The 19,492-nt window shown below is 54.0% G+C and overlaps 1 protein-coding gene across 8 annotated transcripts in view; it reads right to left on the bottom strand.

Moving 5' to 3' along the window:
• Positions 1-315: 315 nt before the first annotated feature.
• SEPTIN9 (septin 9) overlaps positions 316-19,492 on the bottom strand; it is an 89,995-nt gene continuing 70,818 nt past the window's right edge. For 6 of the 8 annotated variants that reach the window (XM_085522758.1, XM_085522760.1, XM_085522759.1 and 3 more), the window contains 9 exons: positions 10,421-10,612; positions 8,853-8,981; positions 8,439-8,520; positions 7,787-7,924; positions 4,397-4,514; positions 3,598-3,693; positions 3,314-3,410; positions 2,535-2,586; positions 316-2,173 (listed from right to left, as the gene is read on the bottom strand). In XM_085522758.1, coding sequence (XP_085378884.1) covers positions 2,038-2,173; positions 2,535-2,586; positions 3,314-3,410; positions 3,598-3,693; positions 4,397-4,514; positions 7,787-7,924; positions 8,439-8,520; positions 8,853-8,981; positions 10,421-10,612 — 1,040 coding nt within the window. In that variant the 3' untranslated portion in view covers positions 316-2,037. Of the gene's footprint in view, positions 2,174-2,534; positions 2,587-3,313; positions 3,411-3,597; positions 3,694-4,396; positions 4,515-7,786; positions 7,925-8,438; positions 8,521-8,852; positions 8,982-10,420; positions 10,613-15,180; positions 15,239-15,568; positions 15,722-19,492 lie in introns of those variants that run through there. The other 2 variants (XM_085522761.1, XM_085522762.1) reach the window with 2 other exon arrangements.

Below are 19,492 nucleotides of genomic sequence, written 5' to 3'. Positions count from 1 at the left end.
CCCTAAAGATGTGCTGTACCTCACTGTAGGGAACCCAAACCCAACTCAAAGCAAGGTGCTTTCTGCCCTATTGGTTTGCATGCAGCTCAGGCTCCTTGGGGAGAAAAAATACAGCACACAAGTAGGATACCTACATAGGAAGCGCTGGGCATGGGACCCTGCTGCAGCCCTGTGGTGCTCTGGGGTCAGCAATGCATTCAGCCACCCCCCAGAAGGGGCATCCAGGACCTGCTCTCCCATCACTCTCAGCTCAGTTGGATCCACGTATCAAACCCCTGCCCCCCACCTCCAAGGAACGTCCCAACTGCAAACATCCGCATTCAAACCATTTATTTTGGGAAATACATAATTAAACACTATTATTTATTTATACAAATGAGAAAAAAAAAAAAAAAAAAAAAAAAAGGGACTAAATTTTCTCATAATGCTTATAACCCCCGAAAGGCCATCGTAACCATTGCGATACAGCTGGATGAAGTCTGCTCCTTTCATTATCGTATGTTCTTTTCTTGTTTTCCTTCCTTCCCCCCACCCCCTCCCCCCCATATAAAGACCCCAGGTTATGAGGCAGGAAGCAGCACAGCTCGCCTGGCCCAGCTTCCACAACTGGAAGGAACAGAATTTAAGCTGGTGTTTGCCTCACATGGGAGATTCCCCTCCACCTTTAAGTCTTTGTAACCCCAGGGTGTGCAGGAGCAGCTCCTAACCCTTCACTGAGCACGTGAGCATCCTGAGCTGCCTTTGCTCCCCTGCCCCATAGGGAGTGTGGGGTGGGCCATGCTGCCATTATTACACGCCAAAATAACAGGGCCTTTTGCATGAGGTTTCACCCAACACAGGAGAGCAGAGATGGATGGAGCTGACACTGGGAAGGGGGATGTAGGGCATGCAGCACTGCCCAGCAGACCCCAATGGGGTCCTCCTTCCTACAGGTCCATGGAAATACAGAGTGCATGGGGCAGAGCTGCAGGGCCGGGCTGCTCTCACGCACATGGGCATGCAGGGCTCAGGTAATGCGGGCACAGCCCCTTGCACAGGGCTATTCACATGGAGGAGTGAGTTATGGAGACATCACACACAGGGTGCAAAGGAATACGTTTAGAAAAATAACACCTAACGGCCTCCTCTGACTTAGGGAAAAGCCCACTATGATAAGAGTCAGGTAAGACAAACCTCCACTTCCCAGCAGTGCTTTGCAGAGGTGTTCCACTCTCAGCCTCTTCAAACACACTCTGAGCCTTCCGTGGAATAAAACACCCTACAGATTAAAAATAAATACACACGGGTCCACAGGAACCCAGCCATACCTACAGGCCAAGCCACGAGTGAGAGAGACGAGGAGTCTCTGCAAAGCACTGCAGGGTGGGAAAGCATTTTCCAGACACAACCCCCTGCCCCCACTCTGCACTATTGCAAGGTAACAGTCCTAAAGGCACTTCTCCCAGAGCCGGGCTGCTGCGAGGCAAGGTAACACCTGAATGCTCCCAGCTTATTGCATGTAGGCAGGGAAGAGGGCTGGGTCAGGGCTGGTGCTGCAGGGCTGCCAAGGAGGAGGGCAGGAGATGAGGATAGCACTGCCTTGCTGTCTTCACACCACCGTACCTTACTTTGCTTCTGGAGGGTACAATGACATGGAGCAACCCTTGCCTCCAATGGACGGAGAGGAAAAATGGCACAGACATAGGACAGAGGTCCTCAGCCTTTGGCAAACTGCCCTGGCTGCATGGCCACAGAGGGGGGCAGGAGACCCCCCCACCGCACCCCAGGACCCTGCAGCAGCTGCTGCCCTATGGCCCAAACCCATACAGCCCTATGGGTGGAGGCTCCTCCATCCCCTCCCAGGGCTGGGGGGGAGCAGGGCACGGGCACTCACCCCACTCTGTACAACATACGGTTATTTGGTCAGTTAACACTGGCGGGGGGGGGGGGGGTGGAGGAAGAGGGAAAGTGGTAGAGGATTTATATAAAAATAAAGGGAGAAGGGGGTAGAAATAGCGAGCGTGAGAGAGCAAAGGTCCTGGCTACAGAGCGAGACGGTTACATTTCGTTGGCCACCAGCTCTTTGTCGGTCACGCCATTGGAGAGCGAGCTCTGGCCCTCGTTCAGCCTCTTCACCCTGTAGGCTTCAAAGTGGATATTGCTGGTAATATCCTTTATGTTTTGCATGTGTGTCCTACGGGAAACAGAAACATGGGGTGGTCACATCTCATATAGGGCACAACACCCACACGGTGCCAACCTCGGCTGCCACCACACCCCCTGCTTTCCAACCCTCTCTCCAGCCTGTAAGTCCCCACTTGCACCCCTGGCTAATGGTACATCTTTAGGATGCAGGAGGAAAGTAAAGGAAGTTATGGGCAGCTGGGTCCAGTAGCCCCCTGTGGCCATAACCCATGGCATGGGGCCACCCCACTGAGGGCTGGAAGGGAAGCACGTAGGGATGGAGGAGCAAAGCAAAGCAGGGTTGCATCTGATGGGGTGAGCTCTGCCAACTTGTGAGTGAAGCCACAGGGACATGGCGCAGTCCTACCAACCTGATGAGGAGGTCCCGCAGGTAGGCAAACTCACAGTGTGTCGTGTTCTCCACTGGGAGGGAGAGAGAGAAACCCATCAGTGTACATCCATGGCATGAGTGTGACAACTGCCTGGGGCAGGAGGGTGCATTGGGCTTCACCGGTGCATACGGAGCTGGGACAGGGGCCTTTTTTCATTGTTTTTCCATGCAAACTTTGAAGAGAAGGCAGAAATGGCAGGACAACAAGTACCACTGCTCTGCAAGGTGCCCATGGGCACACCAGGTCCTTGTGTGGCATCTGCCGTCTGCACAGGGAGGCCCACGCTCAACCACTTCAAGCCCCATCAAACTTAAAGCTTCCAAGGATAGAGCACAAGAGGGCAGCAGAGATTTAAAATACACCGATTTTCCTGGCAGCTTTGTTAAGCAATCCCTCAACAGGGGAATCCTATACAAAAAGGAATCATAAATGAGAGCAATCCCTGAAACGAAGGGGAGGAAGGCAGAGGGGTGTCACTGGAGATGTGTCAGTTGGCTGCCAGAAGGCAGGAGTAGGGAAACGTGGTGATGGATTGGAGCCAGGAGCCTTCAAATTACAATTTAAAATGGGAGAGGGGAAAAGAAGATGGAAGAATGAGATCCCACCACTAAATGCATGGAGGATTCACAGAATCATTGTAGAATTATTGAGGTTGGAAAAGACTAAGATCATCCAAGTCCAACCATAAGGATGGACCTTATCTCCTTCTGTCAAGGCAGGAGGTGGGTTCAGGAGGGAGGGAAGCAAGGACAAGCTACCTTCAATGGTGCCCCACTTGGTCTTCCTTCCCAGGATTCTCCTTCCATTAACCTGGTATTCCTGGTCACTGCCCACCACTGCAAATGGGATCATTTCCTGAAGACAGAGAAAAGCAAGGTTACTTTTTCCTTCTGAAAAAGCAGTCAGGAAATCAGGCTGCTGCTCAGCAAAGTCCTGAGCCGTGCTGTTCTCCTTTTGTTGTGAGAGGACCCTCATGCATCACCAGCATATGGAGCTGCAGACCCCCAGCCATTGATATCCAGCTGCAACGTTGTGCACTCACCCTGAATTTCTCATTCACGAGCCGATCTTCAGAATCTTCATCAAACTCCTTCTGGGGGTACACATCAATCCCATTGGCAAGGAGATCAGCCATGATCTGGGAGGGGAAGAGTAGAGGAACACATGAAAGGTTGGACAAAAGAGCTTCTCCCATCCCATCCCATCCCATCCCATCCCATCCCATCCCATCCCATCCCATCCCATCCCATCCCATGGCACAGCAATGCCCAGCAGCCAAACACTGATATCTTGGCTGGTCTTCCAGACCCAGCAATCCCCTCCATGCCCTACAGCCCTCAGCCATCCCCTGCACTGCACCAGGATATTTGGGCACGTGCAGTTCAGTGTGCATGCAGAGGAAAGAACACACACTGCTCCCATGCACTCAGTCAGCCCCTCCTCAGCTCCCCACCAACAGAATCAAGGGAATTTCATGCCTTGCTTCCCCACAAATGCAACACAGCTGACCTGAGCAGAGACACATTTGTGCCTGGTTGCAGCTGAGCACGTGGTGCTGCCCAGGAAGGCTTTTACAGCCTCTACGTGCACCACCGTCAGCCTCCCAAAATATAACAAACCAGCCTGAAAATAACAACAACAGCAACAAAGGAGGCAGGAGAAACAGGCCCTGAGGCCACGAGCTCAGAACTTATCCCCGCACTGACAAGATTCCAAGAGAAACACAAAGAAGAGTGAAGGCCGTTCCCTGCCGCATGGGATCGCTCAGCGCTGCAGCCGAGGAATGCCGGGCTGACAGCCAGCACTCAGCTCCCAACCTGCACAGCCCCCTGGCCCCTCACCCGCTGTTTGAAGTAGTCCCTCTCCTCCAGGGTCAGCGTGTCAGCTTTGGCGATCACAGGGACGATATTGACCACTTTGCTCAGGCGTTTCATGAACTCAATGTCCAGCGGTCGGAGCCTGGAAAACACAGTAGAGGGATGTAGGACTCACATGAGGCTGTGCAAGAAACTGATGCTGCCCCATCTTCGTCCCTCAAGGCCATCCAGCAGCAAGGCACAGTCCATAGGGAGCTGCTCAGCTGCACCATGCCATTCCTGTGATCCTAAAACCCTCATGCATAGATCCCAGCTGCTCCCTGCCCAAACTCCTTCTCCCAGGAAGGACTGGTCACACCCTGCACAGCTCAGTACCAGCAGTGTGAGTACAAACCAGTTCCCAGCATAAGCTCAAGAGCCACAGATCACTATGGGCCCCAGAAAAGAAAAGACTTTGGCTATTTAAAAAGAAAGAAAGAAACACAAGGAAACCCCCATGGACACATCTAAGCAGACTGCTGCTGGCAAACATTGTTTGGAGCTCTGCATAATGTATTTCCCAGACCTCCAAGGAAGCAATGCACTTACGTTCCTTTCCCAGCAGAATGCTTTCCCCTCCTTTCTCTTTGCTGTTTTTCAAACAGTTTTTCCTCTTTAAAAGCCTCTTCCCCACTGAGGCTGTGTTCCTGCCTCTTTCATCAGAGCACAGCCTGGGATGCGCATGCAGCCCATGGATTCACAGCCCACCAGACATGTGAGATTCAGCCCAGCAGACCCCTCAGCCCTCCCCAGTACCAGCTGAGGAGCTGAGGCTGTTCCCAAGGCTCGGCTCACACGCGGACAGCAGTGATGCTAAATGGAAGCAGAGGGGACAGCTGCAGCACCACAGGGCAGCTCCCACCATGCTGCAGAGCAAAGTTCCCCAGTGTTTCCTCCCTGCACATCACATCCATGTAGAGCTGCTGCAAACCCCCCAGCCACAATTTCTGGGGAACCCCAAAGCCTCAGGCATTTAAAAGCAAGTGATGCTGGAAGTCATTGTTACTCATCTGAAGACACCAATGAGAATGAAGAGCTTAAGGAGATGATGAAAGAAGAGAGCCCAATCTGAACATCCACTAATTAACACTGCACAGACCCAGACAGACACAGTCAAGGTCACAATGGGGCAAGCCCAGGTCTAATTCATGCCAAACCCCTACTGCACAAAACCACCCAGCAATGCTGGCTGCCTCCTATCCCCTCTTGCTATGAGGCTGGGGACAGCAGAGTGCCTCTAAATGCCTTTATGGTAATAACAACCCAGTGAGAGCCGCAGCCATTTCCTTTCTGTTGTGCCCCAGATCAAACCAGCAGCAGGAAGCTGAGCTGTGCATGCAGCCACCCCAGCACCCTGACAAGGGGCCCATTTGTGGCTGCAGGTTGTCTGTCTCTCAGCACACGGCTCTGGCACACACACACAGAGCAGGGCTACGTTTCCAAGCCGGGTGGTGCTTCGCAGGGGTCACAGCCGAGAAATTTATTGGGTGGCAAAGAGTGCTGCTTGTACGGCTGCAGCCAAAAGCCGTGCCAGCAGGTTACTTAGCCTGTGCTAACATGGTTTTACGGGAGTGTTACAAGAAGGACAGGGTGTGTGCGAGCTAGATGGGTTGCAAATCCTGCCCTGACCTCCATAGGAGGGGAAAATTCTCCCTGGATTAACCCTTGAGGAAAACGGTAGGAGGTATGAGCCTGTGCTAAGCATAGTGTGAGCCCCTGTGCTGCAAACTGAGCACAGAGCCCTGATGCCAGAGCTGCACCACGGGCACATTGGGGTACCAGGCACGACTTGGGCTTCAAATGGGAGCAGAAGGGAAACCCAATGCTTGCTCAAGCTTTTGGAGAAAGTGATATTTCCCACAAACTCCTTGCACCCTATGGGGTTTGGCCCCTTTTTGCAGCCAACAGCTTCAATTGCTCTCAGCCTCTCTGTCCCTGGGCAGGAGGGGACATGAGCCGATGCTGGGGGTGGCACAGGGCAGGGCTGTTAGCACTAACTACAGCAAGGGCTGTGCACAGCTCAGCAACACCATCCTCCAACGGCTGGGCTAGCTGATATTGGAAACACATGTTTGCTGGAGAGAAAGAAGAAAAGCAGCTGAACCTCCGGCAATTACTGCTAGCCAGCAGTGAGAGAAACCAGAACGCACCGAGGGGCTCTGGTGGGGGACGGGGTGAAGCAAGCTCCATGGGGTGCTGCATGGGAAGCAGCCCCAAACCTCCCATTCACATCTGCTGCACGCTGTGCTCCCATGTCCACAGATGTGCAAGGGTTAAATGCCCAAAGTGATGAGAAAAAGACAAAGCACAGCTCATGCTGCAATACCCCGACCCGGTTTGCGGATAGGTCTCAAGATGAGCAGCGCCAACAGCCAGAAGGGCCCAACACATCATCCCCTCCTACATTTCCACTTCATCAGGGTGTAAAGAAAGAGCCCAAGCCCAGGGGGAGGCTCCTGCTCCCTCTCAGAGGCTGTGAGGTCCCTGCACAAGCTGTGCCTATTATACAAGAAGAGCATAGCTGCCCCATGCAGTCATTGTATTCCACTGAAAAGTGCATTTTTTTGTCTGCCCACCAACAGAAGCAAAACAAAACCTTTTTTTCCCCCCTTTTCTTCTTTTTTTTTTCTGTTGGAATCCATCTCTCCGTAAGGAAGAGGAAAAGGCCGACATGAATACAGTGCTGGTGGTTTGAGTTTACTTCTGAAATCAGACACAAAAATTTCCCCATGCAGACAAAGCCAGAAGTGGAAGGAATCGACTCAAATCAAAAGGAAGCTCGGGTCTCGCTTCGTGCTGCGATACTTTGAGCTGTGGCTTTCAAAACACCACAAGTGCCCCAGATTCTCAGTAAAGGCTCTGTGCCTTTAAAACAGAAAAGCAGGAGATGGAGATGGAGCCCTTTGATGCTGTTATTTGAGAAGTGCCAGAGACAGGAGAGCTCTGCACAGAGTAAACTGCATCCCACGTGCAGACTAATCAAACAACCCACAGAATGCCCTAAAAAGGGTTACGATGTTGGCTCCCTTGCTATGGCAGCACTTAGAAAAGTGGGGGAGCAGAAAAGCAAGTTCTCCTGTTTGCAGAGGCAATCATCCCATCGAATCCAAGAGCTCGCTGCCTGATGCCCACCCTCAGCTGAGCAAAGGTGATCAAAGGAAACCTGAATGAAAGCTTTCATGGCCTCACGAGAAGAGCAAACACTGCATTCTCTTTGGCTAAAGCAACTCCAGGTGCTCATGAAAGACTCTGAGCTCCTCCAAACACTTTAACAGAGCTCCATCTTTGGGGATGGGCTGCCCCAGGCAGTTGAGATGTGGGATCAGAGGCACAGAGGGGAGCATAGAGGGGCTGGAGCCCATGGTGTGTACGTACGAGTGGCCGGTGGCGGGGATGAAGTATATACAGCAGTGCACCCTGGTGTCGGGGATCCGCTTCTTGCGGTTGATGTTGATCTCCTCCTGCAGGTACTTTTCATACTGGTCGTTGATGAACTTCATGATGGGCTGCCAGCTGCAGAGGCACAGACATGTGAGGTTGCAGTGTGCAAGTGAGAAGGACCCTGAGCCCTCCTGCTTCCTGAAAGCACCATCTACAGGGAAAGGGAGCAAAGGACAGCAGGGGGGATGTCCAAAAAGCCCCCATCCTCCCTGTCCCAGTGGGACCACAAAGGGGCTCAGGCACTCTGCATGCACACAGCACTGCCCAGCCAGCATCACATCCCACACAGACTCCAACTGTCCCAAAGACATGTGGCAGGGCTCTGGGCCACATGAGCAGGGTCTGGGGACCGGCTGTGCTGGCACACAGCTGCTCCTGGCACCAAACAAAGCCTGTTTCATGCCATAAACAGCAGGATGTTTATGGGTCTGCTTCGGTGCCAGGGAGCACCCACAGTGATCCCTCTGCTCTGCTCTGCATAGGGCAGGGGGAGCACAGGATGACAGCCCAGCCCCCAGCATCAAAGCAGGATGCCCCAGCATTGGCTGCCTTCTCTGTGCAGCAGCCTCATGCCCAGGCAGCTCACCAGTTCTCGTTGTTGATGTGGTCCCCAAAGCCAGGGGTGTCAATGACTGTCAGTTTCATGCGAACCCCTTTCTCTTCAATCTCTGAAATGGAGAGGAAAGCAGACAGTGTAAGCCAAGCATGCTCCAGCTATGTTTCCCCTTACAGCTTCCAGCAGGCACAAACCAGCCCTCTGAGGGGTCACAGCACTGCGTTTGCCCTGTATGCAGTCCCCCCAACTACTACCTCACTTGTTCCCTTCTCTCATAATGAAGCCAGTGCTGGAGAATAAAAGGAAAAGATGTGCTTTCCCAGCCCACTGAGCATCCCTGGATGCACCACGCCCATTTGGGCAGATGAGAGCAGAGGTTCAGCAGGACACAAAACACAGCAGGACCAAAAGCCAAAGCACCAGCTGGGATATGTGGAGCCTCACCGTGAGTGATGGATTTGATCTCAATGGTCTTGGGGATCCGCTCTTCAGAAGTTGGCTGTACAGATTTCCGGCTGATTTTGGATTTGAAGAGGGTGTTGATTAATGTGGATTTCCCCAAGCCGCTCTGACCTGGAAAGCAGCAGGACAAACCATCGTCAACACTGTGACATTTCCGGGCTATTTTTGCAGGGGACAGCAGATGGAGAAGCTGCCAGGACTCAGCCTGCACCAGAGCTGGTGTCAGGGCAGTGTTATTGAGGCAAAGCCCCTCCTTGCACTGCTGCATGTAGGGGAAAGCAGGGGGAGGACAGCAATGTGGTCACATACCAAGGAGCTCCTTCCTCTGCACGTGGCCTCTTGAACCACCACATACTCCCACGTCCTCCCCCAGCAGCTCTGTGAGCCTTTAGCAGGACAGGAATCCCAGCAGCAGCAATTCCAACACCCCAACCCTCTGCATTCACTGCAGTGCAGCACAGCACAGCACACACTGCTCACCAGCAGCCATCACCACCAGGTTGCAGAGGGGACACATGGAACAGTCTGGTCCAGGTGTTCCTGCACCAGCTGCTACCTCCCAGCTTCACCCAAGCACCCCTGGGCCCGCCATGGGCACAGCTCCCCCTGCACCCCTCCCCACGTCTGTTGGGAGAGATGCAGCTCAGCTTGTTGATGCTGCTACGAATTCCCCAGCTTGTAAACAGCCCTCTGGAGCTTGCCAAGGGAGGAACAATGCTTTCCAGCCAAAGGCTTCTCTACCACACACTGAGCACTGCCAAAGCAGAGCCCTTCTGATCAGCCCCCGGCATCTGCTGGGAGTGCAGGGGGAAACCTGGAACTGTTTGGCCAGGTTCACACAGAAAAATGTCTCAAGAACCTGCCCCAACTGGTTCTGCAGTGATAGGGTTTGCAGTGACCTCCCAGCCCACATCCCAGGCTGCCCTGAGAAGCTGTGGGTGGCTCATCCCTGGAGGTGCTCAAAGCCACGTTGGGTCAGCAACCCTGCTCATGGTAAGGGGGGTTGAGACTGGATGATCTTTGAGGTCACACGATCACAGAACAGTAAGAATTGAAAGGGACCTCTGTGGACCATCTAATCCAACCCTCTGTTAAAGCAAGCTCCCTAAAGTAGGTTGCAATCAACCCAACAGTATGTCCCTTCCAATAACAGTTGGTCCTTTCCAACCCAAGCCATTCTATAATTCATTCTATGATTCTACATCTTTCTCTGGCAAACCACTGCAGGGCCCAGGGAGCTGCTGTTACTCTCTACAAGGCTACAGAAACACCTGGCACCTCTAAGACCTCTGAGGTACTCCTAAAGGGAGTGATGCACCCCAACACAGCACTGGGATCTTGGGAAGTGCCAGGCTGTGTTTCATCCTAGCCATAATGACCACTGAATTTGCCCAGCACTCTGCAAGCAGCGCTCTCCCATATCAGAGACAGCGACATGGAGCTGAACTGCTGTTCCCAAGGGGTGGATGGAGAGGACAAACACTGTCACAGAATAAAACAAACAGCCTGTGGAGCACGCTGCAGGCAGCTGGCCTGACGGGAGCACTCACCCACAACCATGATGTTGAACTCGAAGCCTTGCTTCATGGCTTTCCGTCTCATCTGCTCCAGGATGGCATCGATCCCCACGTAGCCAAAGTCTGCAGCTGGTTTGTCCGGCCGTGCCGGTGCCGCCTGCTTGGGGCCAGCATCACGTACAGCGTCCGTCATGCCGGGCACAGGGCTGGGAATGGCCTCTGGACCTGGGGGGCAAAGGGAGAATGGTCAGAAGGGCTGAGCAGTGTGGAGCATTTGAAGGCTGAGCAGTGTGGGGCACGCAGCATCTTTGCCTGGAATCACCTCGAATTTAAGCTTGTATTTCTTAACCTACTGCATGCACCTCAATCTCTGCCCATGTTACCAAGCCTATGGAGCACAAGGATGCTGCCGATGCTGCCCAGCACTGGGAATCCCGCACCATGGGCAGAGCCCTACCAGGTCCCACCAGATCCCAGTGCAATGCTTTGAGCCAGACCCAGCACTGAGGAAGCCTTCAGCACAAGTGCAGAGCCCCACTGCAGCCCACTGAGAGCTGGAGAACAACACATCCACATCTAAATGGGTCGCACCAAGGAGCACCCACACAGTAGCAGACGTGTCACATTACTGCTCTAGTTCTGTTGTTATCTGTCAGGGGAAAAGCAAAGCCTTTGACTTGCTCCAGAAGCAGGGCACCTAGCTCAGTGCAGAGCATGCACATTACCAAAGTACTTCAGCACTGCAAAGAAGGCATATGTCTCTGGAGGCTGAGAGAGGAACAAATATACATCCGTAGTCTCATTTAACATGTTCATACAATAAGTCAGGGCCCCATCTCCTCTGGAATCTGCAGATGGGAAGCAGAGCCACCAGGAAGACACTACGAGGAGATGCATCCCCAGTACAAAGTGTGCACAAGCACGATGAGCACCACATCCCTGCATCCCAGACATATTGCTTTACTTTCTTTAAGCTTTCTGCAAAGGTCCTCATCCTGACTCATTAAAACAGCTTCTATCCTCACATTGGCCTCACCCCACTGTTATTTCTGGCTCTGATGAGGAGCTGCATGCTTTCCTCTGCAGCTGGGGCTGAGGGGCTTCCTCCAAACCAAGCCCCGGCTCTATGGGGCAGCAGCACTCATGTCCTGCAAGCACTGCACTCCTTGAACACTAAACATGAATAAAAAGTAAAAACAAACCCAGCACCAATCACCAACGCTGCTGGGGTGGCTCTGAGCCTTTTTTTCCACCCCCAGCCCTGCTGAAGAGCAACAAAGCAGCTGACACATGCGGCAACAATCTGCTCCTCCATCCAGCCTTGCATTCAGCACAGCTGGCATCACAATGCAAGCTGCTCCCGGAACAGATTGTAAGTCCAGCATGCCAGAGGTCCTTCCATAGGTCCTGAGTTGGCGCTGTTTCAAAGTAGCAAGGCCAAAAGTGGAAAAAAACCCCACATACCACTAAAAAATAAATCACATGGAAAGTATGTTGCCACCAGAAGCACAGGGTTTTGCAACTGCTCAGCACTGCGCTTGGGCAGCAGAACAGTAGGGTAACATACAGAGAGCACGGAGAGCCCTGGTTCTGCAGGACAGGATGCAGCCTGGGGACTGGCAGAGGAATTAAGTGACCCATAAAATCATTAAGGTTGGAAAAGACCTCTGAACAGCTCCAGGGTGGTGACCCCCCACTCCCTGGGCAGCTGTGCCACTGCATTACTGCACCCTACAGCCATGGGTGTGCACAGAGCCTTGCTACCATGCAGAAGGTGCTGCACCCTCCCCAAGTGCACAGCTGGGATATGCACACAAACCTGCTCCAGCCCCACGCAGGTGCTACGTGCTCTGCTCCAATGCACTGCAGAGGGGTCGTGACTCACCAGCTCACAGTGAGATAAAAGCCACAAAAGGATGCACATCACGTGTGGCTGTTTGCCACGCTGCCATCACCAAGGTGCACGCAGCCCACGCTGCTGCAGCTGGCCCAAAGGAAAAAGTAAGTGAAAGGCCAAACTGTCCCAGCATCTGGTTCCCGTTTCGGGAGAAGATAAATAAACATGTTGCAACTCGGAGGCTCCGCAGGACAACAGGGATGCACAGACACGAACTGCCCAGAGAACTCCCGAGGGAAATGTTGCAACCCACGCTCGTGCTCTCTTTCTTTTTCAGCTTCCCACCAAGGCAGCACTCCTGGGAGGAACAGATCTGCTCCTAACAAGAACCTGAGCATCCGGTCAGCTCCAAAGGGGCCGTGCCAGCCCCACCAGATGGGAGGAGTTCAGAAACACACACAGTGCTGTCAGGAGCACCACTGAGCCCCCAACAGCAGCCAGACCTCAACCACCACTGCTGCTCTGTAGCACAGCTGCTTCCTGGGGAAGCACTGGGCCTGCTCTGCTGATGCCCATGGGTAAACAAACATGAGGTGCATGGAAACTTGTGCACAAATGTCCTCTCTGCTGGGAAATTCCCTCCACGTGGGTACTGGAGATGCAGAGAGAGCAGAACACCAGCACAAACCAGCCCTCAGCTCCAGGGTGACTTCGGACAGCTGCTCCCAAGTTTATTTTGCCAAAGGCTCTGGGCTGTTGTACCATAATTAACATGCATCAGATGTGAGCCAAGCTCAACATCTGTGCAGCAGCCGCTGAGAAGCACCCCCAGGGCAAAGGGATGCAGTGAGAGGGACCCTCTGCAAAACGCCTTCGGGGAAGCAATGCTGGGAAGTGCCAGTGAGTATGAGAGAAGGCATCCAACTGCTCTGGGCTGCAGATGTTGTCCCAGGCATCCCAAACAGCAGCACCCAGCAGACAAAGATGCCGCACAGGGGTTTCTAGATTAGGGATAGCTCTCTTTCCTCTGTTCTAGGCTGGAAACATCACAGGCTGCCAGGTCAGTTGGATGGGTTAGCACAGTCAGTTGGACAGCCAATGGTTGTATATCAGTCAGCTGAGGGCGTGAAAACATCACAGCTTCCAGGCAGCTGAGCATCCACAGATGTTTCAAGAGAGTTGTGCAGCCCATCCAACCTTCCAGTGATGTGGAGCAACAATCCTCCAGAATTATGGCTGCTGGGTGTAACAGAGACATTTTTAGAAGCAAGGAGTGAATTTATAGCTCCCAGCCAGCCCCAGCAGATGGGCAGGACTGCAGCACATGCTGCTCAGGGGGATTTTCTACCTCATACACCAAACTTGCAAGCTCCCAGTGCTTTGGCATCTTTGGAGCACTGGGGAACAGCAGTTCCACAGGAGCCATGGAGCAGGGCAACATTCCCACTGACCTTCCCTTGGCACCACGCAGTCCCTCTGCATCCCTGACACTAGACACAGAAGCAGATGCATCCTATGCAGCACAATGCAAATCCACTTTGGTTTCTGAGGGAACAGGAGGCAGGAGCAGAGCCCTCATGGCACAGGGATTGTCCACAACCCACCTGTGCTGGCTTGGGCACACAAGGCACAGCACAGCATCCCCCACAGCCCCCACATGCACAGCCCTGGCAGCCGCATCCTACACAGCAGCATCAGCAGGCAGTTCCCAGGGGTCACTGATGCCATTTGATCGCAGCCACCCAAGCCATGCTGGCACAGCCATGCCTTGAGCTGTGGTCACCTGCTCTGTACCCTGGGCACCAGGTGACAGCATTGGGCTCATGGGGCCATCAGTGCTGGGGGTGCTGGCTCTAGCCCTGTGCAGGAGCTGGGTGTTGCTGCAGCTCAGCCATGCGCTCACCCTGGCAGCACAGTGCAGCACAGCCTTGTTTCTCCCACCACGTGAGGCCCACGCTGGGCTGACAGACAGGAAACCGCTCACAGAGACCTGCAGGGAGGAGTTGCAGCCTGGTGTCCTTTTTCCGTTAACAGGACAAACTTAAAAAGGAAAGAAAAGGTCAGAAAGACCCCCAGGGCTCACTCCAGTGGTCTCACCAATTGAATGTAGGGCTATGGATTGGGAACCCCATGCTCCATCGGGGTACCGATGGGGCACATCCCATGTGCAGGGGGCAGCCCGAGGCAGGCAAACTCTGCAGGATGCCCAAACCACCATCAGCCCCATGGAAGCACAGTGTGTGTCAGCACCAGTGGAGGGAGTATTAGTTTTGGCTGTACGTAAAGTTGCTGCCCCATAGCACAGGGGAGGGGACACCCCACAAGCTCCTACCGGGTGATGCTGCTCAGGGACACGGGGCCCTATAGACCCCAGAGTGAAAGGTGGGATTTCTGGGTCCCCACATCCCCCTCGCTGAGCTCTGTGCTCTGCAATGGAGCAGAGGCGCGGAGCTGCCCGACCCAGGAGCGCTGCGGGATGCTCCCAGTTGCAGCCTCACAGAAACGAGTTCTCATAGGGAAATTTACTCCCTGGTCGGCATTTTTTCTTCTTTTTTTCTTTCTTTCCTTTTCACAAAGACCAATTGTGTGCAGGCGCCCCGGAACACCGCGTTTCGGGACCAGGCTCAGCACGGGGGCTGCAGGCTTTCCCCTCCCACCCTTAGCCCGGATCCCGCCGCTCTGCATCCCGAACAACGCCAACAGTACCGGCACGGGGGCCGAGGAGGATGGGGAGGTGTTGAACAGCCGCTCTGCTCCCGTATGGAGCGAACCGGGGGCGGGCAGAGCCCTCTGGCCAACCTGGGCTGCCTGCTCCCCTCCACTAGCGGTCCCCGGGGCCGCCCCGTTGGCAGCGGAGTCTTCCTGGGGTCGCACCCCAAAAGACAACCCCACTCCACCCCAGCCCAACCCAGCTCAGCCCCGACCCGCTCCCCCCGCCCGGACACCGGCGACTCACCCGCGGCGGCTGAGGCTCCGGCAGCGCGCGGTTCCCCGCCTCCTCCTCTTCCTCCTCCCCCTGCCCTCCTCCTCCTCCTCCTTCTTACCCTGCCCTCCTGCTGCTTCCTCCTCCCCCATCACCCTTCCTCCCCCATTCCCCCTCCCCCCATATCACCCTTCCTCCCCCATTCCCCCTTCCCCCATATCACCCTTCCTCCCCCATCACCCTTCCTCCTCCTCCCTCTCCCTCCACAACCTCCCCTCGCCCCGGCCCCAACCATCCCTTAAAGGCTCCCACCTCCCTCTTCCCACTGAGTTCTGCCGGCTGCTCTCCATCTCCCAATCCCACGTTATTCCAAATCACGGTCCCCACGCAGCCCCATCCTGTGTGGGCTCGAGGTCCTCACCCATCCAGCAGAGCCCCACTCCTCCCAGACGCTTCGCCGTTCACCAAAACTTTATCTTTTACTCTCGGGCATCCTGAAACTCTCAGCAGATCTCAAACTCCATCATGCAGTGAGGGTAACGCTGCTCGCTCTGCAGCCCTCAGCCACCACCACAAAGACAGTGTGGGGCCAATGTGGTGTCTTGTGGTGACAAGACGGCTTTGATGCCCTGCTCAGGGCAGCCCCAGCGCAGGCATCTGCACCCTCAGGCTCAGTTGCTTTTTTAAGATCATGTCAGTGGAGCACAACAAAGATGTTATCTGTCTCTGTGAGCTCTTCCTGCCCCATATCTTACACATCTCCCATCTTACAGCAGTGTTCCAGCACCGCTCTCACAGCAGAGCTGGAGCTGTGTTGCTGGAGGGAGTGAGGGGCACAGATCCCCCTATAAACTGGGATTCTGATACCCTCTGGTTTTAGGATGCCTGTGTCCAGAGGAGAACCTGAAGATGTGTTAAGCAGGGTCACGCTTGCAGCCCTAGTACATAAAAGTGCCCCATTTCACAGCACAACATCCCTGGGCCATCTATTACCCATTAACATCTGATATACCCTTGTCCTTTCTTTTCCATCCCTAAAAGTAAGCAGCAGTAACATCACCAGACGCGCCCCCAGCCCTCCATGCCCAGAAGTAGAGACCTGCTGCCAGCATCAGGCCATCAGCATCCACATCACCCTCTGTGTCACCCCATCACTCTTCCTTACAACCACCAGTGCTGGCCCCTCTTCCCCCCATGCTGCCCCATACCCACAGGTCCTGCAGCCACTGGGCCAGGCTGGTGCTGCCCTGCTCCACCAAAGTGCCACAAATAACAGCTTTGAAGAAACCTCCACCCTAACACCAAGGCAGGAAATCCAGCCTCAATCTGCTTACACTGCAGCTGTGTGCAGCTTTCTGCTGGATTACACCACTTTTTTTTTTTATGACTTAAAAAAGCCTTAACCCCTATCAGTGGGCATTAAGGTTTTAATCTCCCTAATCTCCAGGAAAATCCAATGTGGGATGCCAGAGGAGGGTTTGCCCGAGGAGCAGCTGGGGCTCTATGCAGGTCCCTGCAGCCTTGCAAGGACAGGAATGGGATGCATGGCTGCAAAGCACACAGCTTCCAGTGGGAAGGAGGGATGCGCTCAGACACACATGGGTTTTGCACAGTGGCCACCCCCAGGATTTGTTATTCTAGGGGCACCTCTCCACTCCTGCATCATGAGCTGGGTGTGCAGGACAGGCTCATAAGGAAGGAAGCAGCCTTATCCCTGTGCTGCAGATGAAGACGAGGAGGACTGCCCAGGGTCACATACAGCAGAGCCAAGAACTGCAGCCAAACCTCTGGCTCAGCTTCTAACCACAAAGTCATTGTTTCTCTCATAAATAAAAAGAAAATGCTGGGTTAGGAGCAGTGCTGGTGAGGCCCTCTTGGTGTTGCAAGTGCTACCAAGGGATCTGAACAAACTGCAGCAAGTTTTGGGGCAAATCCCAACCATTGTCCTTCATCCTGCAGCACACAACCACCACGACCGCATGGCTCCATCCTACAGCCCCACCAGGCAGCTCACATCAAACCAGCAGAGCACAGGGCGCAGCAATGTCCTTCCCTGCAGAAACAATGACAAAACATTTCCAGTTTCGCTGCACTGCACCGATCCCCAGTTTGAAACACAGCAGCATTAGGGCTTAGGGAATCATTTTTATGGCCTTAATAGCGCAGCAGTGCCATCCACCTGCATGGCTCCCGTGACTTGGATGGATGCTGTGGGCTCTCAGCCACCTGGAAGTGCTGCCAGCTGTATTTAATCGCAGATCAATAGCGGTGGGGAAAGCACAGCCAGAGGCCTTGGGGAACACCAGCAAACTCAGTTGAAGCTGTGTGACTGAGAGAAGGGACGTGACCACCCTGATCAGAAAACTTAAATTTCTAATGCTGAAAGAGCCCTGCAGCCCGCAGTGCCCAGTGTCCTTTGTGGGGCAGTGCAGCTCTCCAGCCCCAAGGAAGGAAGGAAGGAAGGATAATTTTGCAGGCGTGCAGCTGGCACCACGTCCTTGCCTTGAGTCACCCCATGCTGCCTGTATCACCCCCAGCAGTGCCCTTCCCTCCTGCAGCTCACTCACAGGCTGCACTTGGGCAATCCATCATTTCCCAGTGGGGAATGGAGTTTGCTAGAAGGTCACTCCAGGGTCAGGAATGTTTGGAAAAAGCAGGAAAAAGAGATTTCTCCCAACATCCTCCTGCTTGCAGAGGAGCAATGTGCCAGCAATGTGCCAACCGGGACAGAGTGCACTCGGCATCTTCAAGGACAGTCATCCCAGCCATGTGCTGTGTGACCAGGGATAAGTTCCCTTGCCTGGCTGTGCACTTCCCCTTTTATTTCCCTTCAGAGGTAAAGAAGAAAGAATTTAGGGTACTGTAACTGTGGAAAGAAGGAAAACTCTGCTCTGGCTCCAGAGGGCTGGGGTCAGAAGGATAATTGGGTGCAGCTGCCTGGGACCAAGGGGGGGCTGCATCTCTTTGCTGTGGGCCAATTGCATCTTCACATTTAACAGAGCAATGGGAAAATGCAGCAGGCGTCTGTCACAGCCTGGCTGTCAGGAGCCTGCGAGTTGCTCTGGTGCCGGTTTGACTCAGTCCAGAGCCCTGATGGGGAAATCCCTGCTGTGCTCTTATCAGAGCTGCCTGATAACCAGTTTCGGGTCCCCCACAGCACGGAGCTGCCACAGCCATCTTTGCATGCACCAGAATGGGATGGGCTCTGCTGCTATTTGTCTTTTACAGAGATGTATGGAAGCAGACCTGAGAGGAGCAATGCAGTTGGATTGTCTTCCAAGCACTGCCTTAATAAAAATACCAATCCAACAAACACAAGCCCTGGGTGTGCAGCAGGAGATGCTGATGGACACCCCACCTGGAGTGTCAGGCCACCTCCACTGTAGCACAATCTGGAGACACACAGCCAGCATCCAACTTCCCCAACTACCTCCTGCCATCACACAGGAGAAGTCCCTGTTGCTTAGCAAAGCACCATTTATCCCTAGCTTTGTGTTGCCCCAGGATCAGAAAGGGTTAATGCACTGCAGCTGGGCCAGCAATACCCAGGACAAAGAGAGGCTTCATGCCACAGCGTCCCCAGTGCAGAACAAGGGGCCTTAATCCAATTCCCAAAGAAAATGTGGCTTTTACAGACCTGCTTTTTTTGAATCCGTGGCTAGTGGAAGCGGGGCGGGGGTGGGAAGGGGAATCACTTCTGCATGGGTTTGAGGAGAAGGCCCCTGCTCTGGGGACACAGAGTCACAGCCGTCTTGGCCTGGCCATGGCCCCAAGCACCCCCAGAGCTCAACATCATTTTCACATTATTTATCATGGAGCATCACTTTAGATGATGCAGGCACATGGGCTGCCAGACCACAGCAGTGACCAACAGACAAGCATTTCCAGCACCACCCAACCTTCACACCGAGACACTGCTGGAAGCAGATGGTGCTTCCACCCCAGGGATGCAAATCAGCCATCCCTGCATGCATCCCCCAGCACAGCAGGGCCAGCCACATCTCTGCAAAGAGTAGCATCTGCAGCCCAACCCCACTGCCAGGGCTCACTGCTTCACGCTGCACTGCTGCTGGGAGATGCTGCATGCCACATGCTTTGGGCAGGCAGCCCTCAGGCTTTGTTTTCAGCATTAACTCTTTCAGCTGCATTGCTGAGTTTAATAGCTGTGAGGTTCCACGCACCACTCACAAGCCCTGCAGCCACACAGGTATTTTGCTCTCAATACAAAAAAATCAAGCAACCTATCTACAAAAGCTTACACAGCTCTTGGAGCTGTTGGCTGCATGGTGTGCCATGTACTCTAGGTGTATTTTTCTGTTCCTGCCATGGGGCTGTGAGCAAGGCA

Source organism: Coturnix japonica, chromosome 23, assembly GCF_054131305.1.
Source record: "Coturnix japonica strain WE chromosome 23, WE-NBRP24, whole genome shotgun sequence".
Taxonomy (NCBI): Eukaryota; Metazoa; Chordata; class Aves; order Galliformes; family Phasianidae; genus Coturnix; species Coturnix japonica.
This window is presented reverse-complemented; position numbering and strand designations above follow the sequence as displayed.